Here is a 27,457-nt window from a genome sequence, read left to right on the forward strand (position 1 = left end):
TGGTATAGAACCCTACGTCACACGCTGCGCACACACGCAAATAATAACATACAGTCACTAAAATTTGACGTAGTGAGCCGCGGGGCTCTATACCAATACCGAGAAAACCATTACCGAGAATGCGTGCGAGGGTGGTGAGCCGCGGGGTTCTATACCAATGGTTGTATACCATTACCGAGAAAACCATTACCGAGAATGCGTGCGAGGGTGGAGCTTACGCGTAAGTTCGTAGAAGCGAGGAGACTTGCATTATCGGCATTTACGATGTATCAACCCTAATGAATTGATATCTTGGTAAATCTGGGGTACCAGGCTTATCGAACGCCTTGAAAGCTTAATTAAGGATTGCGTTGATTGATCAGAGATAAGCAGACATGTCGGCGCCTGTATGACAATGGTGTTCACAAATCCACATTGTATTCGTCATTATCGGCGAGAAATGACTTTGAAATGACATTGCTGTCGTTACAATACATTCATTACATGCGATTTATTCCTTGTATATGTGGATAAATGGGCGAATAATGTATCGATTCAGCTACCCAGCCCGCCAAGTACTTAATTTTTCTGCACCCGGCCCGTCGACTGGAGAAGTTGCCCGCCCCTGGTCAAAATAAAAAAATCGACATATGCCAGCAATGGGTTGAATTCGATGATTATGGTATAGCTCAGTGCTTTTCAACCTTTTTGAGCTTCATTCGCACTTTTTTTGTAAAATAAATTTCATTCGCACAAACTTACCGAAAACTGTTATACAAAAAGAAGATGACAATACAACATTTATTTGTTCAAATGTGAAACAAATTGGCTACTATGTATCTTAAGCTATCAAGTGTCTCATTAAAAGGCTACTATTTTCGGTCGTTTTCATTTCAACTATTTCACTAAAATCCTTCTCGGCTAAACAAGTTGTTATACGCTTTATACAGGAACGTGTACTAGTGCTTGGGATGGCCAGGTCTTAAAATCTGTTCTGCACTCCAATCCAAAATACAACGTATTTTTCATGAGTGAACAGTGCTTGCTCGAAGAAATCGATTTTGAGAGCTGATAAAAAGGTCTAGGAGGCTTCGGTATGTCGAAAGGGTGGGGTGAAAACCCACTTGTTTGTGTTGAGGCTTTTGCTTTGTGTCTTGGAAAATAAGATCCAAACGATCACGGAGAATAGGCAAATTAGAGCTCGCTAACTCATGATTAGGGGTGGGCAAAATCGAGTACTTGAGTGATTCGATTCTGAATCACTCAATATGCTTCGAGTCGAGTCGAGTAATCGAGTATCATCCATTATGACGTCATAACATAATGTAATACGTCCAAGTTCAAATATGTACCGTTTATGCCACCACAAAGAATATAATGCCTGATACCCGTCTCAGACATGATGCTTTGGTATTTTTTCGACCACACCGATTTCATTACACTTGGTGACAATGTTGTGCGATAATCATGACTTCAGAAATGCGCTACGTTCAGCAACGTGCGTAGTTTCGTACTATATGTTGCGTATAATACGATACCGCCCATAACGTTTCAATGCTTCAACAGTGAAAATTAGCATAGAGACTATATTCTCGTTGATAAATTGACTTTCACTGGCGATAAGCGTATAATTTCAGTACTCGAAAAAATGGTCTTTTACTACTCGACTCGAATCATTAAAATTAATACTCGATTCAGATTCGAGTACTCGAATCATTGTGCCCAGCCCTACATGATACGTTGCTCCAAATTTCTTTTCGATTTCCCGTTTTCTGTCTCGCGAGTATGTGGGAAGAGCAAATAAACTCACGATACTGTGTGTTCTGCTCTTTGGTTCAATCTAACTTGAGAATCATAACAGTTTAATAACGTCAAAGAAGCTTTTTAGACTACCTTCAAAATCTGAGTTTTTGTGGCATCTCGCGACCCGAGCCTTACCCAAGAGAAGGAATTCATTTTTAATATTACAGTTGCATGCTACGATTTTACGGACATGTATGACATACAGAGCGCGCACACCGCAATTCTAGTGGCGAGTTGGCGCAGTGGTATAATCCGCGGCTGCAACACCAATGGGTTGCGGGTGTAAGTCCAACCTAGGTCGACTTCAGAATTCCCATACCTAAGTGTTGGAATACATACAAAATATGTCCGACGCACGCAATTTCAAATTAGGGTGAATTAAATTCCTCAGCGTGTTGAACTACCGTCTACTCAGATTGCAAAAACGGGACTATTCCGCGCCGAAAACGGAGCATATCCATATTGAATGGTTTGGTCATCCAGCATCCGTACAGTCGGACAAATCTTATCATGACAATTCATGATAAAGCCATATTTTCTACGTGTCTCGCTTATTAGCTACAGCACCCAACTTGGATTTGTAAAAACTATCCCAGGATCTTTTGCAATAAAATCCACACATATTGCATACATATTAACAGATAGCTCTGGCACCGGGTCGACCCAGATTATACCCTTTGGGCCTTAATAACCCTTGAAGGGGTAAAAATTTGCGTTACAGTAACTTGCAAATGTGAGTTTGTAATGATGGTATTTACTATACTATCCTCGCACTTATCGAACAGTTATTACGAAAGTATGATGATTGTTTAGCGAAAGAAAGCAGAAAGTCAATTTGACGTCCTTTTTCCAGCCAGTCGCAGGCTCAGACGGGCTGATAAACTGTATGTCTTACACTACACGAGCTTCCAAACCAGACATTTGGTTACGTAATAATTATAGTGCGAAAATATTAATTCACTACGACTTGTGAGAGCTATGATTAGTGGTAGGTCGTAAGTTAACAAGTTTTTACAATTGCGTCGCAACAACAAAAGTTACACTGAATTTTCTATAAGGTTTATTTGAATTTTTCCAGGTCAGAAATTGACAATTATGATTCACGATTTTCATTCGCACTCATCCTTGATTTTCATTCGCACCGTTCGCACCACCTTCGTCATTCGCACTACCATTTTTTTCATTCGCACAAGTGCGAACCGTCACACAGGTTGAAAAGCCCTGCATAGCTAATAGCGATATAGAGTTCGGATACAGATACCATTGTTTTATCATAGGTATACCTATACGAGAAACAAACCAACAGAAATAATCAAAACTGCCCTATGTGCTCACAAATTTCGTCGAATATAATAATTTCAGATACTGTATCAATATTTGTTTATTGCTTAGGCATCATAATATATAAGTGAATATAGTACTTAGCACTACACCCGAGCAAGAAAATATATGCCAAGCTAGGTATTGACAAGCGAAAACACCGAAATTTCACCATTACCATTGCTCTGTGTCTACAAATGCAGGGCCGTAACAGCACTTCATCAGCCCCCCCCCCCCCAAAAAAAAAAAAACCTTCGCCTTGGGCCCCCCATAGGCTGATTAACCTAACTTCTGGGGGGTTTTGCCCCCTGATCCCCCTCAACCTGTCCGCTGTTTCCCGCTACTTATCCTCTACATTGGCTGTCCACTCTGTGTGTCAGTTTGTCTCGCCTGAACGCGCAAAGCGCGAGAAATTTTTATAATTCGATGACTGAATCGGTCAATATGATCGGGAATTGCATATATATTGCTGTTAGATTTTACCCGCTCTCTGCTCACGTAATCGGATTTACCGGTAGAGCTGAGTGAGGGGTGTTTGAAAAGGTAGGAACCCTCAATAATAATTTAACATCTCCGGGTGTATACCCGTTGCCAAGAACGAAACAACACTTCGTCACGCCCCCACCCCCCAAAAATAACTTTAGTCATGGGCTTCCATAAGGTGATAAACCGGCCCCCATCACGCTGTTCGCTTTTTCAACGAAATTATAGTGGTACTGTTTCGTGAGCCAGCGAGCCAGCGAGCCAGGTGCGCAAATTTTTGATAAGTCATGATAAATCGGTTAATAAGGGCGGTAATTGCATATATATTGTTATGAATTTATTGTCCTATCTACTCATATTTACCTGGATAGCTAAGTGAGGTGTCTTCGAAACTGTAGAGTCCGTAAATAATAATTAAACATATTCGGGTGGGCGGACCCGTTGGTATGACTTCGTTACATGATGTTATTTCGTGACCTCCTGTCTATCAAAAAATATAGAATCGGCCAAGCGTACTAAACTAAAAGTTCACACGATTTCAAATTGGTATTTCTTCGCTGCCATATAATTTTTCCCTGCGGGATGGTATTTGTCTTGTGAGGTTCAGATTGCCAAGACAGAAACATTCAGCGCCAGTCAATTAAACCTATGTGTATTTTGTATGCCTATATATTACGAAGTTTTCGGTCATTATAAGGGCAGTCCCTTTCGGCCAAGGTTTTCTCGCCGGCGATCGTTCTGGCACACTTCTTGGAGTCGCATATTACATGGCCTAAAACTTTATGTCTTGGTGCGTCGTGGCGCGGCAATAGCCAACGCCGATATGCCCATTTCTACAAATGTTGCGTATTTTTTCTTCGGGGAAGAGTACCCAATAATCAAAATATTTGGCAACCTGAAATCGCGCGCAGCGCGAAAAATTTTTGATAAAGTTCCACAAATTTCCAAAAAATACTCTATAATTTATGGTAATTCACGAAATAATTTTGGGCCCCCTTCGAGCTCGGCCCCCCCAATTGGGGGGTTTGGGGTGCGGCAGTTACGGCCCTGTACAAATGTAACGTAAGGTAATGTTCAATGTTCATAAAGCACATAATGAAGGGTGGGTCAATGCGCTTGGTTCCCATATGGGACTAGCCGGTGTCGTAGTGGTGTCGAAGGTGTTGTAGTTCTATAGGGACAGATCATTATATATCAGATTTGAACAATAGTTCTATAATATCCCTGAGCCATTTTGCAAATTTACATTCGACAAAATGTATCAAGTCTCGGAAATTTTCGTCCCTGCAATTTTTCGTCGCGTTCCTCGCGAAATATACAGTCGATGTTTGCTATATGTTTTTCATAAATGCAGTGGTTTAATAAAACTGATTACATGCATTGCATGCATCATGCGCGTATACTTTTAGATCGCAAATCCTCCCTTAACACACTTCCGTCCCGCTAGATAGGGGTATTTTAAACTAACTGTGTCGGACTAGGTATTGTATATATTTGATCGTACAGCGCATAGCGTGTCGAAATCGGAGAAAGGGGTACTGCGCCACTCTTGAGATCTTTTTGTACATGAAAGAAACTCTGACACTTTTTGTCCAAAACAATTAACTAAATATTCTTGTATTTGAGAGTTACAAAATTGAATCGTCAGGATACTTCTTCACCGTACCATAACTGATGATATACCGTTAATTGTTAACCTCATATGTACAACGTTACCTGGGTGCAGTATTCCCTACATTTTAGCGAACTAAATTCAATGTGAGAAAAGGTCCCTGCCACATTCTTAGTTGATTTAATAGCTACACAAATCATTGAAACAAAACCCAATACAATTACCTTCCCCGTATCGCCAATCGAAATGATGGATTCGGGATGTGTAGGCCTACTGTACACTGTACAGCAGTGGTCGGGAACCTATGGCTCGCGAGCCATATATGGCTCTTTTGGGTATAAGATATGGCTCTTTGCCAAATATTCATTTTTGTACTGAATTGATCAATATTTCAACGACTTGTTGTTAAATTTTCATCACGGCCAGAATAATCATTCTCGTGGCCGTATAACCATGTCTTTGAGAGGTAAAGACAATGCCGTCTCCAGGTTTAGAGGCTCGGACCCCCTCTTTTCAAAATCATCAAATTTAAGTTACTGTCACGCCGGCGGCCAATATCACTCGCGAATTCTATGAACCCGACTCGAAATCTTGAATTGTGCGATACGTTGATTAATCAAAGAGCATAGCAGATATGGCGACGCCCATTTCAAAACGCAGTTTTTAAATACACATTGTCTTCCTGATCTACGGCGCGAAATGAACTGTTTTGGATGTGAAATTCACAATTACTAACTCGAATTACAAACAACGCCATCGCAATACACGTTCTTGATTGGTAAGTAGGCCTATAGCTCTGTGTAGTACTGGCGATAAATTGTATGCGTGTAGCGCAACGTTATATTACCGCCGAAGACTTTGAGAATTAAGAAGTCGATAAGTATTTAGATTTTCGGAATCAGTGTGACAGTCACATTCGATTAATATCGGTTATAATAAATTCTAAGCTACTTACGATGATTTGCGTAATCAATGTTGAGGCTTGGCCCGTCTGTGCTTTACCTCTCGTTTCGAGTTTTATTTTCGAACAATAAATACCAGTTTTTACAGATGAAATATGGCGCACACGGAGAATTCCATGTAGTGAGTTCGAATTAGTGCTACCACGACGTCACGAATTTTCGATTGTGACGTAACAGGTTATTGACATGTATGGCTCTTTGGGAGTTGAGATGGAAAAAATAGGGCCAATATGGCTCTTCATACAAAAAAGGTTCCCGACCACTGCTGTACAGTGTACATTGCGCTCGAGCTCGATAGGCCTGAGCCTTTACCCGATTGTTAAAACAACCTTGATTCGATCCTCAATGTAGCATATATATTTATTAGATCGGTAATTAGTCGTGTGGTCGTTTACGCGATTCGAGCGCGAAATATTTCCAATAGTCAACTCCCAACCCGTGTGATTTAGCTTGATCTTTCACTCTGCTACGGACAAAACTCCAAGCCATATGGATTCTGGAGTTGACCACGGTCAGACTCGAATCCGCGACCATTGGTGTTTCAACCGTCGCAACTGTACCACATACTCTGCTCGCCATGACGCTACTCGTCACCTCGTTCGCTTTACGAAAATAATTCTACCGCAGTTTCCTTTTCTGATATTCCTGGATCATGCAGCCTAGTTTTCGCATGCCCTCGAAAATGCCGTCTCCCGTCGCGGCACTGCAGGGTTGAATATGCCAATGTCTCTTCAGTTCGTATAACTTTAACCCTTCTGCAATGGCGGGAATCGTCTCGTAGTCCACAAGATCTTGCTTATTGGCGAGCACCACCAAAGGTACATCGTCCCACGCTTCGCTTTCCAAAATAGAATCAAATATCTCGCGCGCCTCTTCTAATCCCGTCAGGTCGTTCGAATCAAAAACAAAAACGAAACCTGAAAGAATAGATAGGCCTAAACATATACTTTCATCAATGTGGTTCATCTTTACATGACTTGAAGATCCTTGAGCACCATATAAATAAATTTGCGTAAGTAATCGTGAATCTCGGTTCTACTCCTATGGAAGTATGTAGCCTATACAGTATACAGTGTAGAATTGAAAGTGAATTTCGAGTTGGCAGAGTCAAGATATTCATAAAACCTAGGTCTTAGGAAGTCTGACTTTCGGTATCTGAGGTTTCGGTCACCAGATGTTAATGCAACTCATATTTTCGTTACTAAATCGTACATCTCGAGCCTATCGCTATTTTTCAAACTGATGATTGGATAGTAGTTATTCTCACAATGTAAACTCAGATTGAACATTGCTGCTCAGAGACGAATAGCATGCCATAGGACAACATAATATGTCCCGCTTTTAACTAACTAATCAAAGAGCTGAGAATTTTGAATTCTTCAAATAATGACTATAATATAATGTAGGCGTATCAAATCATCACAAATAAGCAGTGTTGGGATCAAGTCACTACGTTCGAGTCACGAGTCCTTTCGAGTCATTGCACATTTTGACTCGAGTCAAGTCAAGTCAATCGATTTTCGAAGGTGACTCGAGTCAAGTCAAGTCACTCGATTTTTGGAGGTGACTCGAGTCAAGTCGAGTCAAGTCAAGTCATGTCACGAATCAAGTCACAATTCAAGTCAAGTTGCCTTTTCGAAGTATGAACCATGATTACGTCATAGCATTTTTCTAGATTTCTGAATTACAGATTGAGTGGTCATTGATGCTGAACCGATGAACGAATATGGAGTTAAATATACACGCAAAAAGGCGCTGTATCGCTCACGTAGGCCTATACGTAGAACTGCCAGCCAAAATAGAGAATAGATAAACGAATTGATAAGATGCAATACATTACCCATTTATACATATTGATATGATACAATTCGAGTCTGTCAATTTCAATAAAACAAGAGGTTTGGTTAAGGTAAGAACGGAGAACAGAGAACAGAAATAGATATTTTGCTATTAAATTACTTTACTACTAGTTTACGACAACGTAAGCTTCGATCACTTCGTTTGTGGTCAATTTATTTGTGAGAGAACAATGGAGTCCCAGTAAAACGCACGATCATTGAATTATTGGTCGCTCTCACGGGTTCTACCAGCGTTTCGCGAAAAATCCGAACATATGCAAGATACACTTATTTTTATCGACGCCGATTACTCGATGACTTGAAATTGACTCGAGAATTTTGCTCCGAGTCACGAGTCAATCCACATTTCTAATACGCCGAGTCAAGTCAAGTCAAGTCATTTTAGCAAAGTGACTCGAGTCCAGACATGGGGTAATCACGATTAGTAATCGTAATCGATTACGACGATTACAGCATTTTCAAGTAATCGTAATCGCAATCGATTACATTCGAAAAAATCCCGAAGTAATCGTAATCGTAATCGACTACTTCCCATATTTAATCGATTTTTTTGAGAAAGAACGATTACTTTTTATTTGTACAAGGACTGTGACATAAACCGAACACTCGTGAACAAGGAAGAGGTATTATACCAGTTATTGAGAGCATAGCCGTCTGATTTTCAAATGCCACTGCTCATTATTACGTCAGAGGTAGCCTATTAGCTTTGCTCGTCTTTGCGTAGGAAGTGTCCACTGTCCACACATAGTAAATAGATATTCGATGTAAATTAGTGTGATTGTAAGAAAACCCACCGTGCTGTACATTGGTTTATCAATACATTTCAGACGCCACTACCTCGCATCAGGATAATTAATCATAATCACCTCTATGCCTAAGTTAAAATAGCAACTTTTGTATCGATGTTTGGTTATGCTTAGTTAAACTATAGAATGTAATAGTTCTAATTCTATAGTTAAATGCAGTTTCACCGTTGCTGCTTGACGAGCAATAGGCCTATATGGTACGAACGTACAGCAGACAAAGGTTTAATATTTTGTACTCGTCAAATAAAACATTACGTTTTCCACAACGAAGCATTAAGATCAACAGCTGCTGATATATATCATAACTGGGCCGGTGTTTTGCCGTTTCTCGTAACGGCAGCTTGCATTACATAATCTGCACTAAGTTGAAGGCAGAATTTTATGTTCACTTTCTGTTATTCTCATATTATTCTTCTCAAAACGGGCGCCAATCGCTATTTCACAATTCTTTACTGAACATTTTGACCTGTCGGCATAGCCATTGGCTTAATACCTTGTTGGCGTGGGTTGTAGCTAGAATCAGGGTAGTCAATTTTGAAGTTGAAGATTTAATTTCGTCAATAATATTGGTAAGTGCATTATATGCCCGATGGTCAGATTTGCCTGAAGAGCGGGGCGGGGGGGGGGGGCGGGGGCGTGATTCATAAGCATAACATCTGGTATCTTGCAATAATTACTTTATTGTATGTTGTTAATTTGTGACCTCCGGTCTGTCATCTAGCCAAAAGATGTTGATTGTAGTGGCCCAAACAGCAGATTAATAGAAAAACTTGCGTGAGAAGCACACACAAATTGTCATGTCTAATGGTCTGTGGGTGCCCGGGTGGCATTTTCACCATGGGCTCAGATAAGAAGGAATGAACTGTTTGTCACGCCCACCTAGCGCGGCCATTAACAATGGACAGTTGGACACATACCCTAAGTTTTGGCCAATGTCTTTCTTTAATAGCACACTTCGTGGAGTCTCATGTTGGCTGAAACTGCATATGTCTTTTGATGTGTCGAGGAGCGGTATTGACTGGCACCTAAATGCCTATTACTATGAATTATGCCTGCTTTATTTCTTGAAGGGGAGACGTATGCATTTCGAAATCAAGCTATCTAGAAACATTTAAATCGCAAAGCTCAAAGAGAAATTCAAAGTTGATGAAATCTCTCGAAAATACTCTATAATTTATGTTGGTTTACGAAAATACTTTTGAGTCCCCTCCAACCACGCTCCCCACCCTATTGCGGAATTGAGGGTGCGGCAGTTATGGACCTGGCAAGAATGCAAATCATTGGGTGCGATAAACCGTCCTCTATGAAATGGGCAATGGGTACATTATGACGTAACAAGGAAATCTCCCATCTTTTTTAAAGACAGTTGTTATATCATTGGGCCTTTCCAGCGCAATCCATGTATTGTCTTCCAATATAACTACTACGATGCAAAATAAATGTAATCGTGAGTAATCGTGATTACTTTTCCAATGTAATCGTAATCGTAATCGACTACTTCCCGATTTTGCTGTAATCGTAATCGTAATCGTAATCGCGTGATTCAGAAGTAATCGTAATCGCAATCGATTACATTCATGAAGTAATCACCCCATGTCTGCTCGAGTCAAGTCTAGTCACATGAAAAAGGTGACTCGAGTCTGACTCGAGTCAAGTCATGACTCGAGTCATCCCAACACTGCAAATAAGTGGTTGCTTATACGTTGAAAATAGGTCGTTTGCATTATTCGAAATTGCGTGGATTGAGGGTGTGCGTATATAACGGTTACCATGTCACATATCGGGTCATATATCTGACATGTGGCTCTTTTGCTGGCGGAGTATGACTCTGAGAGAAATTGAAGTTGGCAATTATCAAGCAGCACGATTACTGGAATTCACATCCATTGTAATCTTAAGGTTTTTTCAAGAGAAATGTGGCGTTATTTGCGGGGTATACAATGCCTTTCACTTCGAAGTGACTATAATGGCTATAGCGTGACCTCGATACCGCAGAAATTATGAAGTGCAGAACGACCAGCACTTAGGAATTAATTAATTTATCCGTGGTTGTAGTGACACTATATTATGAGTCAAAGCCTTTAAGACGTCAGTTCATCGTTTTGCAGAGCTGTTTTGTCTGAGAAGTCGTTGTTGAGGAAATTAATCGTATTGATATGTAACTGGCAATGGAATCCAGTTGAAAATGATTACAGTATAGATGACAAGATCACTTTTCAGAGTGACTCAGAGGTTTGGAATGCTTTACGAAGTGCGCAGCTATATATTCGATGACTCGATAACTGTGATTCATAAGTTTCAATCCCATTCAGAAGTCATTTCATGTTTCTCATGATTCGAGTTCAAGTTAAGTCAAGTTACACGAGTCATCTCTACACTTACACCAGGGATATCAAGTCTAGATTTCCCTGACTAACACTCATCCTATACATTGGCATGCTTATACCCGACTGGATAGGTTTTTCGTTTCGTCACTCACCATCTTGACCTGGGCAATAATGCTTTAAGATAGGTCGCGCTTGTGCGTTTAAACCGACATCCCACACTGCCATAGTCAGATCTTCGCAAGGAGATACAATTTCGACGTTGATGCCCATCGTTGGGGGCATAGTGATGAGCTCATTCAATTTTAATCTGTACAGGATTGCTGTTTTCCCTAGAACGCAGATTCAGTATTCGTAAGTTAGTAATGAGTGCACAGACCCTGTATCTGCTTACCTGCTCCGTTAAGGCCTAGAAACAATACCCTGACCGGACTTTCGCGAAAATATTCAACAGCGTCTTGCAGTTTCGATACGAAAAATCCCATTCTGAGTAGTTATGAGTCCTTTCGACGAATTCGCAGCAAAACCGGACGCGGTAGACTTGCCAATTAGATTTACAAAATGTCTCACAGCTAGTTATTTATCTCAGTATAACATGCTAACGCTAGTGTCAATACATTACAGAGAAAATGATTATTGTACGCACGTCGCACCAGAGCCGAAACAGTGCTTGGTCAGGCCCCCGAAAACGTTGGTCAACCTTTTTGCCATTCACGGCCGCTTTTCGACTATACTCATGTAGCCCATAAGGCCGCATTTCATGGCATAGTCGTAATGAACTATATAACTGAACGCCAAATTCCCATGTTAGAGTGTTTATGTCCATTTCTGGTGAACTCCTGACTAATCTGTTTAATCATATAGGCTTGCCATACGCACCGAAATCGGTCACACTGGTCAATGGTTAATCACGGGACTGTATATACATTGTCGCCCGAAGCGCGAAAGTTTTTTTCAAATTTACTAATGAATTTCGTGATTATCATTAGTAATTTTACATATTGAAATAAAACATTTATCCTTTCTCAGCTCATGGATGTGATCAGATTCGCCGGTAGAGTGGATGGAGGGGGTGTTTTCGAAAATTTAGGGCAACTTATAAATGATGATGCATCATCGGGTGGGCCGATTGTTATTAGTCACTTTGCTGCATTATGTTTATTGACCTCACGTCAGGATTGTCGGTATAGTGATGTGTTCACGATTCCTAGTTGGTATATTTCTATACGGGGCGCATTATTTTCCTCTGCTTTTCGAATCCGTAACGTGAGGCTCTAATTCAGGGGTGGCCAACCTTTTCAGCCAAAGGGCTACATGAAATTTACGAACTATTGCGCGGGTCACTTGAATGTCGATGATCCTTTTTTTAGTCTTCCGATAGGAGCGAACTGGATTAGGTCACGGGGAAAACAATAATATTAATAATACGCATCAACATCAATAACAATTATATGCCCTGAAGACTCTTCTCGCGTGCAAGACGTAGCGGCGCGCAACGCGAAAATTTTTCAAAATTAATCAATGAATTCGGTCAATAATAAGGTTGCTTGCATATATTTCGGGTCGCCTCTGCATACTGCTAGGTTCATTAGGCAAGGACAGCAGCAGCAACAATAGCAATGCAAAAACGAAAACACAGTATTTGATATCCGGTATGTAGGCCTAAGGGCTAGACAAACTTTTAGTAGGCGGGCTTAACAGACGCATTCACACGTCTTCGCGGGTCGCACGTATGCAGAAGTGGTCGGTAATGTGTAGGCTACCTGCAGTACTTACTTACTCAGGTAGTTATGTTGCAAGGCCACTTAGACTTCAACTTGGATATATATCCCTTCGAGGCCTACGATATCGTGGGCCCCGATCCCGTCATGTAAAGCCGAATTGGAATGATATAAAATACCCCTATTGATGCTGGGGCCGGAGGTGACACCAAAATTTTTGAAATTGGCCCGTGAGCACGTTTGAGTATGAGACCCCTGGCTTACACGTGTGATACGAACAATGATCACGGCTATTAAGACGTATAATTACTTGTCCGCAATTTTTGAAGACAGTGGTCATGAATTTTGAAATATCTCTTTTTACATTTAGTACAAAATAACTTAGCTTGGTCTTTGCATACACGACTTTTCGGTGTTTGCACGACTTTTGCATAACGAAAATTCACGACTAGTCTGTTTATGCCTCGAACATGGGCGCGACCAGTACAGAAAGTTTGAGCCAGATACGAGAATCACTTTGTGTTTGCGTGTGAAAGCATAATATTTCGATTTCCCACTTTTATGCGACTGAGTTCAAATTGGGACATTCAATTCTTGATATTTTTATGCGTGCGTATATTTGCTCCTCCAAGTCAAATTGTGCTGCTTGGCATTTTCATTTAAATACATTAAGGATCGGTAGTTGAAAAATCTATGGAAATGTTGTTTTCAATTACGATAGTCATTCACAGCCTACGTAGACCGAAACAATACTTCGGCGTGGCGGGAAATTCCAAATGTTCACCGACCGTTGAATCACTGATACTGCTCTTGACGTCTACAGGACGTTCTTTTCTCACGAATTATGATGTACTGAGAGATTACATGCTATTTGCTATAGACAACTTCGTCAACTTGTATAGTGTGTAGCGTATGAGCGAATGCGCTCGCATAATATATTATATTGTGATCGTAAACGGTATGCTATCAAAACGCAACCCTGCGCAAGGCAACCCTGCGAAACGGAAATTCATTTAAAGCTATCAACTTACCTTCCCAAGTTATTTGCATTCGAAACGCTGCGGATCTATAGAATAATAATATTTGCTAGCTGTCAAACACGCTTGCTGGTTAAAACAATCAGGCTTGGAGTTTTTATGCTCAAATTCTCACGTGACGGCGAGTAGGTTCGTTTCAGATGTTTGGTTATGTAATCGTCTCTGTCCGTACTTATTACTGAGTACTTATAATCTCAATGCGCGAAACATATGCACTCCGCGTATTTATGCACATCACAAACAACATAGTATTGCCACGTCATGTCATAGCACGATGAATATGAAACGGTGTTACTGTAAACGACTATACGTTACGTCAATCTCGATCAGCTGAGAGCAGGAGAATTGCGTTCATATTCGTATTGAGCAGTCATTTTGCCTTCCCTCGCAACGTGGAGGTTTCGCCCTCCAGTCGTCCTACTTCACAAAAACGCTATAATACTGCGATCCTAATCCGGCTAAAGTTTGAAAATCCTTTTTCAAATGCAACTCCTAATCCCATTCTTCGAAGGGTAACAACTTGAACTTTGCAATACTTTATGAGTGTATCCATCGCGAATATTTAATTGTAGCTGCTCTCGTACGCGTATAAAAATCCTAAATACCAGTATGCAATTCCATATCTGTGGGCTAATTTCCAGGGTTGTAATGACTCGAGTCATTTTCTCAAAATACGGAAATGACTCATCGACTCGACACGAATCAATCATGTGTATTGACTCGACTCGGACTCGAGTCATTGCGCATGACTCGAACCAAGTCATATGACTGGAGACTCAGACGGCCAAGACCGACATTTCATTGTAATTTCGAAGAATATAGTAAAGTAACCACGCTATTGGGATTTCATCTAATGGTACTGGTACTTGAAAATGCAACCAAAAACTGCTAAAAGTAAGGAAATTAGTATATTATCAATGCGAACCATTCGATATCACCAAACAGAGTTACAAAGGTGGGTTTTAAGACTTTCAACTGGAAACTGAGCAGTCAACACAAGGACTTGGACTCGGACTCGAGTCCAGACATGGGGTAATCGCGATTAGTAATCGTAATCGATTACGACGATTACAGCATTTCGAAGTAATCGTAATCGCAATCGATTACATTCGAAAAAAATCCGAAGTAATCGTAATCGTAATCGACTACTTCCCATATCTAATCGATTTTTTTGTGAAAGAACGATTACTTTTTGTTTGTACAAGGACTATGACATAAACTGAATATTCGTGAACAAGAATGAGATAATACACCACGTTAGCGATAGCACAAACGTCTGTTTTCAAACGCCACTGACTCATTATTACGTCAGAAGTATCAGCTCCGCTCGTCATTGCGTAAGAAGTATCCACACATAGTAAACAGACATGCGATGGACATTGTAGTGTGCTTGTAAGAACACCCCCCGTGGTGTATATCAGGTTATCAATACACTACAGAAGCCCCTACCTCGCAGCAGGATATTGATCACCACTCTGCCTAGAGTTTCAAATAGTAACTTTTGTATTGATGTTTGGTTGTGCTTAGTTAAACGCAGTTTACCGTTGCTGCTTGGCGAGTAGGTGGCCTACGTACGCACGTGCACCCGATGAAGATTCGGAATTTTGTACTCGTCGAATAAAACATTGCAGTTTCCACAACGAAGCATTACAAATAAACAGCTGCTGATATATATCGTAACCGAGCCGTGCTTAGCCGTTTCTCGTAATAGCAGCTCGCAGTATATGTATTAAGTTGAAGGCAGAATTTCTATGTTCACTATATCTTATTCTCATATAACTATACTTGAAACGGGCGTCAATCGTTATTTCACAGTTCGTTACTTAGCATTTGGACCTGCCGCCATAACCATCCGCTTATATAGCCTGACATGTTAGCGTGGGTTGTAGCTAGAATCACCAATTCAGCCAAAACAGCAATTCGTCCCCCTGTCCAACCGTTGGTCAATTTTCAAAACTGAATTTAATCAATAATATTGGTAATTGCATTATATTACTATTCATTTATAACCTCTCTCAGCCCCGAGTGTCAGATTTACCTGTAGAGCTGGGGCACGTAATTCATAATCATAGCATCTCGTATGTTGTTATAATTACTTTATTGTATATTGTTAATTCGCGACCTCCAGTCTGTTGTATAATCAAAAGATATTGTACTCGCCCAAACGTAGCAGACTAAAAGAATATGTTTTGTGAGACGCACACACAAATTGTCATGGCTTTATTCCTTTGTGGATGCGCCGGGTGGCATTTGCATTGTGGGCCCAGATTGGAAGGACAGGAGTTATTAGTCACGCCCACCCAGCGCGGCTATTGACAATGGACGAATACCCTAAGTATCGGCCAAGGTATTTCTTTGGTATCACATCCCGTGGAGTTGCGTGTTGGCCGAAACTGCATATGTCTTTTGGTGTGTTGTGGGATCGTGGCGCGGTAATGACCGGCTCCGAAATGCCTGTTCCCATAAAATAGCCAATGCATGTTTTTTCTTGAGGGGAAGAGGTATGCATTTCAAACCCAGCTATCTACTGGAGCAGGGGTCACCAACCGTTTTGAAACAAAAAGCTACTTCTTTTGTAGTGTGTACTGATTATTGCGACGACCGACGGGTTGCCACTTACTCCCGCCGTTTATCCGTGTTCAGTTGGATTTCTCCACTTAGAGTAAGACAATCAGAGCACTGGGCCGGGTTTCCGCCCCTTACCAAGAACAAAAAAAACTCTCACTCGCCGGGACTCACACCAGCTCCTCCGGGTTCAGTTGCGTTGCTGCAGTGCGCGCCGAAGCGCCAATCTCCGCGTCGAGACTCGGGAATATTAACTATAGATTCCCGTTGAGCCGCCGCGTGGGCGAAGACAAGCAATGCCCCTAGCGACTGCGTTCGTATCTTCTCTGGGGTCGGCCGACCCATGTTCAACTGCTGCTCATATGATACCAGCTTCAACTTTCAAATCTCTCATTTGGATATTTGCTACAGCGACCGCGGGCGACTCATTTGGTCCGCGTTGGTGACCCCTGTACTGGAGACATTTGAATCGCAAAGCTCGAAAAACATTTTTAAGAATTAATTAAATTCTCGAAAATACTCTATAATTTATGTTGGTTTACGAAATACTTTTGAGTCTCCTTCGAGCACGCTCCCCACCCTATTAAGGAATTTGGGGTGCGGCAGGTAAAGACCTGGCAATAATGCAAATCGTTGGATGCGATAAATCATCCACTATAAAGTTGGGCAATTGGTATATTATGACGTAATAAGCAAATGACGCATGATGTATGAAGAGAGTTGATATCTCATTAAGCCTTTTCATCGCAATCCTTGTATTGTCTTCCAATGTATCATTTAAGGTTATAGTCCTAAGAAGCAAAACAAATGTAATCGTGAGTAATCGTGATTACTTTTCCAAAGCAATCGTAATCGTAATCGACTACTTCCTGATTTTGCTGTAATCGTAATCGTAATCGTAATCGCGTGATTCCGAAGTAATCGTAATCGCAATCGATTACATTCATAAAGTAATCACCCCATGTCTTCAGCAATATTCACAGCCACCACGTAGCTGGCAGTTACAGCATTCACATCAGCTCCAATGCAGTATATGAAGATTTTGATGAATCCAGGATAGGTAATTCCGAGGCACGCTCCGATAATAACTTCAAGCTCGCAATCGTAGATGCTCTTACTTCCTATAGATACATATATCTGAAAGATAACTGAACTGGCATTATACATCTTTTGACAGCTTGGTTATTTCTGTACACGTAAAATATGCCAGTTTGTTGCTATCCAACATTAGTAATAAAAGCAAACTGCAATGTGTATTTGTATCATTGCATATACGGTGACCTGAAACTGAAGGTAAGGAGTAACAAGACAGCATCAGAAAACTCCCTCAGGATAAACGGTATTATACCCAAGTCAAATTGTTAATACCATGGCAATCGCCTTATCCAAGTAATTGTGATAAAGGCACTAAGGTATAATGACACTTTAACATGGCCTATTCAATAATGCTGTGGCTTATCTGGACATTGATTGACTGTGATGGTCAGGAGATATTAAAAATAGAAACTGATTCTTCAAAGATAGTCTTGCTGCCCTGCATATTCTGCCATTCACTCACCGGTGAAATGTTCTTGGATGCCGACGCTTTACCAAAGACTCTTCATCGCTATTACTTCTCATATATGACTCCGTGGATATCTTTTTCTGCCTTTTACTGCACCCATAGGCGCAACAAACACCACCACCAAAACGAGATGTCTTCGACATGTCGAAATACACAGATAACACAGATATAAACACGAGATATTGGGCTGAAACAAATCCTGAATGTTACGATGATTATTCATTCAAAGCTCCATTCGTATAAAATACTACAAACCCAATACGAATCAAATATATTTTAAAACTGGACGTTTTTCCATAAGCGCCTGTACTAAGTCGTCCAGCCTACTACCCACAATGCATCTGTAAGATGGTGACCACGCAAATTTGCTTAGCCGGAGATGGCAGTAGTTCGGGGCTTGGTCATTACGGAGGTGCCAAATGGGGTCTAAGAACACTGAAAGGAATATCATCATCATGCCAGTACAGCACATGCGATCAGTAGAAATGTACCTGGAAATGAATGAATCGTAACAAGTGAGTGCGCGTACCACGAATCCGAGCTGGTTTAGTTGTTGTTGTTTGTGGTGTTCATGCTGTTTTTCGACTACAATGATCATTAACATTAGGCTAGGGTTGCCATACGTCCGGAATTTCACTGTTCAAACTTGCGTCCGGGAGGAATTTCTAAAATATGCCCAAATTGTCCGGGATTTTGAAGGCTTGACGTAGGCTCTTAACTTTTTTTGTAAATCAACATAACAACATTATTTTTGGGGATAATTATGGTACATGATTTTTTTTCGCGCTGCGCGCGATTGATCATCACATTTATTGATTTTAATACGGGGACTACCGCGTACTACCACTGCATTAAAATTAAAATAGCCTTCAGTTACTGAAATAAGCCTAATTGTAATTGCAATTATCGGAGAACGGTATATTCCTAGACATGGTTAATAGTGTATCTACTTACTGTGATCCTAATCGATCGCGATGGAAACGCCTGCAAGTATTCACGTATTCAAATGAATTTAGTGGGTTTCCTGTCGGATGGATGGTACCGTGCGGCGAATTGCTACGACTATTGTGGTCAGTGGGCCCTACGGTGACTATGATTACGCGACGACTGGATGCCAACAAGAAGGTGCCCGTTTGGCTTCTGCCGGCTTGAGGGATGATGAAATCAGAATGTAAGAAATGTGCTCTCATTGCTATCAGGTGCAGGCTTGGTTACAAAAACCCGGTGTCATATTGAATCCTTGTTAACCGCGTTAAAAGCAGGGCACGGGAGTCTGAGTTCCGTTAAATGCATGCGACACCCTTTGAAGTCAGAGTCGGACTTGGGGAAACAGATATAGCTGGAGTCGGAGTCTGAGTCTGTTGTAAATGGTGTGACTCCGATTTCGACGTATAGGCGGAACTTCACAGACCCAATGTGTTTCTGCGAGCAGAAATAGGTAGCCATGATTAAAGATTGTATTGAGCGTATGACTTTCTGCTGGTCGATAATAGTGACTATATGCATTATACCTGAGACGATATAACAAATCCAACCTTGAAAAATGAACCCGTTACCTCTTGTCAGCGACTCAGCGCTGTCACCACTGAGCTATAAAACAGTGATTAATTAATTTGCTGAAACAGTGATGACAACCACTACGATGTATGATGCCTTCGTGCCAATTTCGAAGTTGTTCCGCTCCAATACTGCGCTCATAAATTATTTAGAACCAACATATCTTTTCGTTCACAGGGATCTGATGATCAAACTGCACTCATCCACTATCGGACCCGTCCCCGTTTACATCGGTGCGGGACGATCTGGCACTGACTGTCTGTGGAGTGATGGTGATACTTCCGTGCCAACTTTCTTAGACGTGAACCAGCCGTCTACTGATACAACCCGGAACTCCATGCAGATATATACCGGGAACGCATACGCTCATTGTTAGACGGCATAAATAATCGACGTTACATGAGCGAGAGAGAGGCCATTTAACTCATTTCGGCCCGGCCCGGTCAATGTTCCATACCACTGTTGTGATTTGAAGTTGCATTGTACTGATCTCTATAAATGAACATATACATAGCAATATGACCATATCGTCTGTTCCGTTTGTTCGCGTACGCGGTTGTGTTGGAATGCACGTTTGCCGGGCGCGTGACAATTCTCGAAAAAAGGAAGGGACACTTGAGCATGACTAGGAAAACGTATAAGTTCGGGCTCAGTATATAGATTTTAGATAGAAGCATAAAATAAAAGAATGTAAAATCTCTAGTCAATAAAGCAGTTTGGACATTTAGTAAGACTGCGAGTGCTCTACACTTGATCCGGAATATTTATATCGATGCTACGAAGCGACGAGATTTCCAGTCTCTACTCAGTGACCACAACACCGGGACCTACAACCCCCACGCTTTGTATCGCGAATTCAGTAGGGCTTATGGGGTCAGAGTACCAAAAACGTATTTACTACTCATACGGACGTAAAAAGATACAATTTGAAACATATTGAAATGAAGAGGACTTGGACTGAAATTCAAATCACTAGTAAATCACGGAGCGTGAGTAAACCTTCATGAGTATCTATGCAAATATTGACTATACTACTTTAGAGACAGCCTTTGCTTATCCATAGGGTCAACGCTCGATAATACATAAGTAAAGGAACGTAATTTAAAACATATTAAAGTGAAGAGGACTTGGACTGAAATTTAAAATTATCAAGTAAATCACAAAAGCAAGAGAAAACCTGTAGCCTACAGAAGGACTACTTCTCTTAGCGCCATCTTTGTCGATAGTAAAGAAGAGTTAACCGTACTATGGTATGCTCCATAGTCCATATGCTTCCAAAGCGTGGGATCTGTGTTGATGTAATCGAGGTCGTGCCAAGCCATAACCGGCATTCAGAAATTCTCGCGTAGCGTTCAGCAAGTGAACACTGAACAGTATCTGGGCGATAATCGCCGTTGAGCATACGAATGGCAAGAATCATTCTGTCGCGTTATGTACTCGACACACTGCGATCAAACGATAACTGCCCACCGGAACATATCATTGCAAGATTGCGTCAACAGAGAAAAAGCAAGGATTAGAAACTAATGCTGTGCAACTGAAGTTTATAAATTTAATAAAGTAGAATTGAAATTACTCGATTGGAAATTAGAATTTTAAAGAATTGATCTGTCAGGAGAGACGTGCACACTTGTACAAGCACAATGAAAAATTAGTACATGTGGGAAGTGGTGAGAAGTAGGCAAAGCCTACAACTGAGGATTCATGCAAGTATCCAGACTATGGATATCATGCTGAAATGTTCATGATTTTTCGCTTTGTCGCGCCAGGAATGCGAACGGAATGGCCAGCAACGAGATGACGCAGGATGCCCACGCTAGACCGAAAGAATATCCGAATTCAGCTTTCAAGGACAGGGGTTTTGATCCCCCTGTGTATACGGAGCAGCCGATCAGAAGCCATAGGACTGAAATATCAGATGCATTTCGTCAAACAATTTATAAATATACCCTCCTAATAGTATTCAAAGTAGTGACTGTTGATACCCGAGTAGAAGTAGAAGTAACGTCGTAAATTTCTAGTCAATTACAAGTACAATTCGCCATTTTCATGTCATGCCAAATCTACTTCAAGTAACAGAAGAAAATACAAGGTATGAAAATCACTCAAATAATAGCGTCAGAAAGTAGATATAAAAGTTAATCGGAGGTGGCTATGCTTCCGGAATTGCAAAATACGTCTTTGCAGCAAACGCAAAACGAAATGTCAAATGACATTGGAAATAAGATATATTCAGATAACGTGACACATCGACTATTTCTCCCAGTTGTGATGACCATTTAACTATAAAAGTGACGAAAAAATATCCTAATACTATTTTTTTTACTTGATAAAATCAAAAGTACGAAAATAATTATTTTTGCCTATAAAGCCTGGTAAGCCTATTGAAGCGAAGTAGACTATAACATTTTCTAGTGTGCTAGGTTTATCGCAATTTTGTGATGGTTTTCCTGTCTCGCTGTAACTGCGACGCACAGAGTGATACGAAATTGCAATTCAAGGAATTTCGATCAAAGACGGTAACACACTAACAAAGTCACAGTGTTGAACCTACCAGAGTTCGTTTGCGAACAAGAGACCCTGGAAATGTGAGGTTAGCATCCGAGTAGGAACGTGAATTAAAGGTTCGCGCCATCCCCTCTAAATGTTATGGGAGAATAATTCATTGTAACAGACTTTTATGGACTGTATCTGCAGAGAAATATGCGTGACAGTGAACTAGAAATTTGACCAACGTTACTTCTTAGTAAAATACCACTATTTTTAACAACGACATTTCAGTTCAATGTTGGACATTCGTGCCTTTGGGATTGTATGCACCATACATGGGGTAATCGCGATTAGTAATCGTAATCGATTACGACGATTACAGCATTTTCAAGTAATCGTAATCGCAATCGATTACATTCGAAAAAATTACGAAGTAATCGTAATCGTAATCGACTACTTCCCATATCTAATCGATTTCTTTGTGAAAGAGCGATTACTTTTTATTTGTACAAGGACTATGACATATACGCAACATTCGCGAACAAGGAAAATACATTATACCAGGTTAATGATAGAACAAACGTCTGATTTAGAAACACCACTGCTCATTATTCCGTCAGAAGTATTAGCTTCGCTCATGATTGCGTAAGAAGTATCCTCACATTGTATGTAAATAGATATTCGACCTGCATCGTAGTGTGATTGTAAGAACACCTGCCGTGCGATATATCAGGTGATCGCAACACTCCAGACGCCACTACCTCGCAGCAGGATAATAATCACCATTCTGCCTAGTTGCAAATGGTAACTTATATATTGATGTTTGGTAAAAGGTTATGCTTATAGTTAAACGCAATTTGTCTGTTGGTGTTTGGCGAGCAGCAGGCCTATGCAGTACGTACCAAGGATGGTGTGAACGTGAGGTTCACGTTCGCGTTCTGTGTGTGTTGAACCTCAGAAATTTAGAGGTTCGCGTTCACAAACGAACCTTTGTACGTTCTGAGCTGTAAACCTTTTTTTCACATATTACAGTTTTCACTTCATTATAACAGCTTTGGTAGAAATTTGCTGCATTTTAACTGCTGGCCACTCAATGCATGGCGCTGGCAGCATAAAAAAAATCAACAATAAACGAGCATGCACCTTGAGAATCTCAAAAATTTTGCTCGAAATAACCAGCATTCCGTTTATGAATATTTAGTGACTCTCTGCTGTGAGCTTGACCAGCATTGACACAACACAACATCAATAGCGAGATGCACTACATGTAGCCAGAGAATTATGCTTATTCGACCAAACAAAGGAATTGATATCGTTGTCTAATGTTAAAAAACTAGCAGGTGTACGTGGTCAATCTTGACTTCATATGTTTATTGTATCATAAAAACAAAATCCGTGGGATTGGGGTGTTGGCTACTGCTGTATAATTTGTTAATGGGGTAATATCGGTAGCAAGTATATAATTCCGTTTTACACTCTGCTCAATATTAACGTCACGATACTCACACGCCGAATACATTGTCGGGCTGGCCTGGACCGTTAATTAAGGCGTAAGTTTACATTCCCTTGCAAGTCCTCGTCGAAATTGTTGGCAAAGCGACGGAAGATATTGATTTTATGGGATTATTATACCATTTGATTGCCCCAGTTAAAACATTTGTCGACGTTTAAAACGTCAATTTGTACTGTAGCATAGTGGCATTATGTTGCCAGAGTCATCGCTATAGGTATCGTGTGTATAGGCTATAGCTTCTTCAAAATGTAGGGTTGGAATTAGAAATACGACGTCACGTGACGTCATGAGGTTCACGTTCGTGTTCACACAAAACCTTTCAAAAAGGTTCACGTTCACACGAAGCTGAACCTTTCAGAGGTTCACACCATCCCTAGTACGTACGTACACCGAGCAAAGATTTGAAATTTTGTACTCGTCAAATAAAACATTTCAATTTCCACAACGAAGCATTAAAAATCAACAGCTGCTGATATATATCATAACCGAACCGTTCTTCGCCGTTTCTCGTAACGGCAGCGTGCAGTATCTGTATTAAGTAGAAGGCAGAATTTTATGGTCACTTTACCTTATTCTCATATGACTCTATACCTTAAACGGGCGCCAATCGTTATTTCGCAATCCTTTACCTGCTGCCATAGCCATCCGCTTATATGCCATGATAGCGTGGGTTTGTAACTAGAATAAGGACCAAAACAGCAATTCGTCCCGCACTCCGAACGTTGGTCTTGGGCCCCAATAAGGTGGTCAATTTTCAAGTTGAAGACTGATTTATTGTCAATAATATTAGTAATTGCATTATATTACTAATCAATTTTAAGCCTCTCTAAGCCCCCGATTGTCAGAATTAGCAGTGGAGCTGAGGGCACGTAATTCATAATTATATCATCTGGTATGTTGTTGTAATTACTTTATTGTATGTTATTAATTCGTGACCTCCGGTCTGCTATATATAACATCAAAACATATTGCAGTCACCCAAACGTAGATGACGAAAAGAAAAACTTTCGTGAGACGCACGCACAAATAATTGCCTTGTATTTATTCCTCTGTGGGTGACCCGGGTGGCATTTGTATTGCGGGCTCAGATTTTAAGGATAGGATTATTAGTCACGCACACCCAGCGCGGCTATTGACAGTGGACACATGCTCAAAGTTTTGGACAAGGTCTTTCTTTAGTAATACACTTCTTGGAGTCGCATGTTGGCCGAAACTGCATTTGTCTTTTGGTATATGTCGTGGCTCGGTAATGACCGGCACCGAAATGCTTATTCCTGTAAATTATGCATACTTTTTTCATGAGGGTGAGAGGTATTCATTTCAAAATCAAGCTGTCAAGAAACATTTAAATCGCGAAGCCCGAAAAAAATGTTCAAGTTAATCACATCTTAACAAAATACTCTATATTTTATGTTGGTTTTACCAATTACTTTTGAGTCCCCTTCGAGCGCTCTGACCACCCTATTGGGGAGTTTGGGGTGCGGCAGTTACGGACCTGGCAAGAATGCAAATTGTTGGATGCGATAAATCGTCTCTTATTAAGTTGGGCAATGGGTACATTATGACGTAACAAGCAAATAGCGCATCAGTTATTGAGGAAGTTGTTGTTATCTCATTAGGCCTTTTCGACGCAATCCTTATATTGTCTTCAATATATCTTGTAAGATTATAGTTCTAAGAAGCATAATAAATGTAATCGTGAGTAATCGTGATTACTTTTCCAATGTAATCGTAATCGTAATCGACTACTTCCTGATTTTGCTGTAATCGTAATCGTAATCGTAATCGCGTGATTCAGAAGTAATCGTAATCGCAATCGATTACATTCATGAAGTAATCACCCCATGTCTGCTCGAGTCATAATATTCCATGAGTCGGACTCGATCTTTTGCTCGCTGACCTGGACTCGGACTTGACTCGGTGGTGAATTGAAAATGATTCGACTTGACTCGAGTCAAAACTTTAAAAGTGAGATTGACTTGTGACTCGGAGCCTTGTGACTTGGTTACAACCCTGTAATGTCAACAAGTGCTGGAAATCTTCGTTCGCAAACGTGTCGTGCGCATGCGAACAAGAATTAAAATAGCGTTTTGACTAAGATTTCGGAATACAGGAATGTTGAGAAGCGACACACAAAATTCTGTATAGCATTACAGTTTTAAGATTAAGGGAGACTCTAATCCAATTCTGAATCTTTTTCGACACGCCTCTCCTCTTGATAATAATGAAAAAATTCTTACCGCCAAATAATATTAAAAAGAGCAACCAGAATGTTTGCAATCCCAACGCATTTATGGTGGCACGGAAGGTGTTATGGGCTGTTTGTGAAATATGGAAGTAGCCTATTTATTTCGACGACAATCCGACGATAGCAACTTACAACGTAACTACGTTGCACTGGTCACTTCGGAGCGTTGACAGCGGACATATCGATGTTGCGGAGATCTTGCTCCTCTCCTATCTGTTATGGAACAATACTACATCACGTGACTTATCGCATAGTTATAACTCGGTGCATATCGTATATTGACTCAGAAGAAGAGACTCATGTACGCTATAACTTACTGCTACCGTATCACCGTAACAACACTGATTGGCCTGTCACTTATTGGATATTGTATGATATGCCCAGCGCCGGAATGCCGGATCATAAGTTGCACTCCCGTAGGCTGCAAAGTGCACAAACTGCACATGCACACTTGCACAGTGAACACTCCTGGACTAAAGCATCCAAAGTGTTTCATACGATATTAGGTTGACGTTCTTTCATAACTGCTAAAACGGTTGGCTCATTTCTGTACATTATGCCTAGTTTTTAAAAACATATTTTATATAATACTGTGGCAGACCACTGGTCCTTTTAATGGAATGTCCCTAGTTAACGTCAGGTATCTGTAACAAGGGAAATGTCCTGTGTTCGTTGCACTAGGATTACCACGTGACCGGGACACAATCGCACAATATCATGGCAACTAAACTCAGCTTCGCAATCCTTTGTCGCGTATTGCTTGATTAGCATCATAATCTTTTTGCGTATTGCGCAAGATTAACTACCCCTTGCGCATTGCGCAAGCTTCGCTATCCTGTCGCGCATAGCGCAATCCATTACCTTTTTCCCGCAAACCACACCACCCTTTTTAGTATCGCTCGGGTATAAACACCCGATGTCTTTCGTATAAAGTGCAGAGTTGGATCAATTTGCCTCACTCAGCTCTGAGTATTCGTTTGATAACATTTCATTGACTATCTTGTAGCCTACTCGCTGTTAGTCTCGTTGCCAGTCGCTCAAACTTTTGGTTGTTAATAGTCGCTTTAAATTTTTTCTGTGTTCGTATTTTTCAGTACTCATGATTAAGAATAGTTCGAATACGTTCGAGTTTTTTCTTAATGAAGGGTTTTCTACGTTCTACGTAGGCTATCATCAATGAAACATGGATAGTTTGAGATTGTTGCAAATTACGTCGCTACGTTGTCAAAGAGCACCTCTCTACCGAATCAATTGCATGTTTAACAGTAATTGTAATTGTAATTGTAATTTGATGTTTTTAGGATTGAGTATTTGTAATTGTAATGTAATTGAAATATGCAATGGAGTAATTGTAATTGTAATTGAACTTAATTAATGTAATTTATCGAACTCTGATATAGGGTTGGACTCATTTTATTACGCTACCTGACGTACGTCATTTCTGCAATACATCCGTACCGAGTGAACTGTGGGTTAAGAAGTCGCTAACATCAAGACAGCGAGTCGCCAGTTAAAGATTGGTAGAGCACTACCATAATCTCTGGTCAGCTACCTAATTGCTTCAGGCACGGCACAGCCGTCAGTTTCAAAATATATTTATTCATTGGGGTTTCC

The 27,457-nt window shown here is 40.7% G+C and overlaps 3 protein-coding genes and 1 long non-coding RNA gene across 5 annotated transcripts in view; 1 reads left to right on the forward strand and 3 right to left on the reverse strand.

Moving 5' to 3' along the window:
- LOC145457454 (uncharacterized) overlaps nt 1-26,550 on the reverse strand; it is a 63,382-nt gene extending 36,832 nt beyond the window's left edge. The window contains exon 1 of the long non-coding RNA XR_013920878.1: nt 25,597-26,550. This is a non-coding gene — a long non-coding RNA (uncharacterized LOC145457454). The remainder of the gene's footprint in view (nt 1-25,596) is intronic.
- The window catches only part of LOC145457449 (epithelial membrane protein 2-like), a 417,463-nt gene that overhangs the window by 54,653 nt on the left and 335,353 nt on the right, over nt 1-27,457 (reverse strand). The window lies entirely within an intron of this gene.
- Nucleotides 670-12,744, reverse strand: LOC145457995 (uncharacterized). Of its 2 annotated transcripts, XR_013921045.1 has the most exons (4): nt 11,543-12,744; nt 11,304-11,480; nt 4,629-7,076; nt 670-3,287 (listed from the first exon to the last, which is right to left on the reverse strand). XR_013921045.1 is itself a non-coding variant. In XM_080336282.1 (3 exons), exons 1-3 carry the CDS (start codon nt 11,631-11,633, stop codon nt 6,778-6,780), a joined length of 567 nt encoding a protein of 188 aa, XP_080192408.1. In that variant the 5' UTR covers nt 11,634-12,744; the 3' UTR covers nt 3,431-6,777. The 2 variants fall into 2 exon arrangements, 1 of the variants encoding a protein (XP_080192408.1); XM_080336282.1 differs by lacking the exon at nt 670-3,287 and having other exon boundaries at nt 3,431-7,076.
- Nucleotides 18,994-20,119, forward strand: LOC145457996 (uncharacterized). The gene is made up of 2 exons (XM_080336283.1): nt 18,994-19,206; nt 19,770-20,119. The coding sequence occupies exons 1-2, from the start codon at nt 19,067-19,069 to the stop codon at nt 19,966-19,968; spliced, it is 339 nt and encodes a 112-aa protein (XP_080192409.1). The 5' UTR covers nt 18,994-19,066; the 3' UTR covers nt 19,969-20,119.

This window comes from Botryllus schlosseri, chromosome 15 (assembly GCF_051294905.1).
Source record: "Botryllus schlosseri isolate E-star chromosome 15, Bs_hap1, whole genome shotgun sequence".
NCBI lineage: Eukaryota > Metazoa > Chordata > Ascidiacea > Stolidobranchia > Styelidae > Botryllus > Botryllus schlosseri.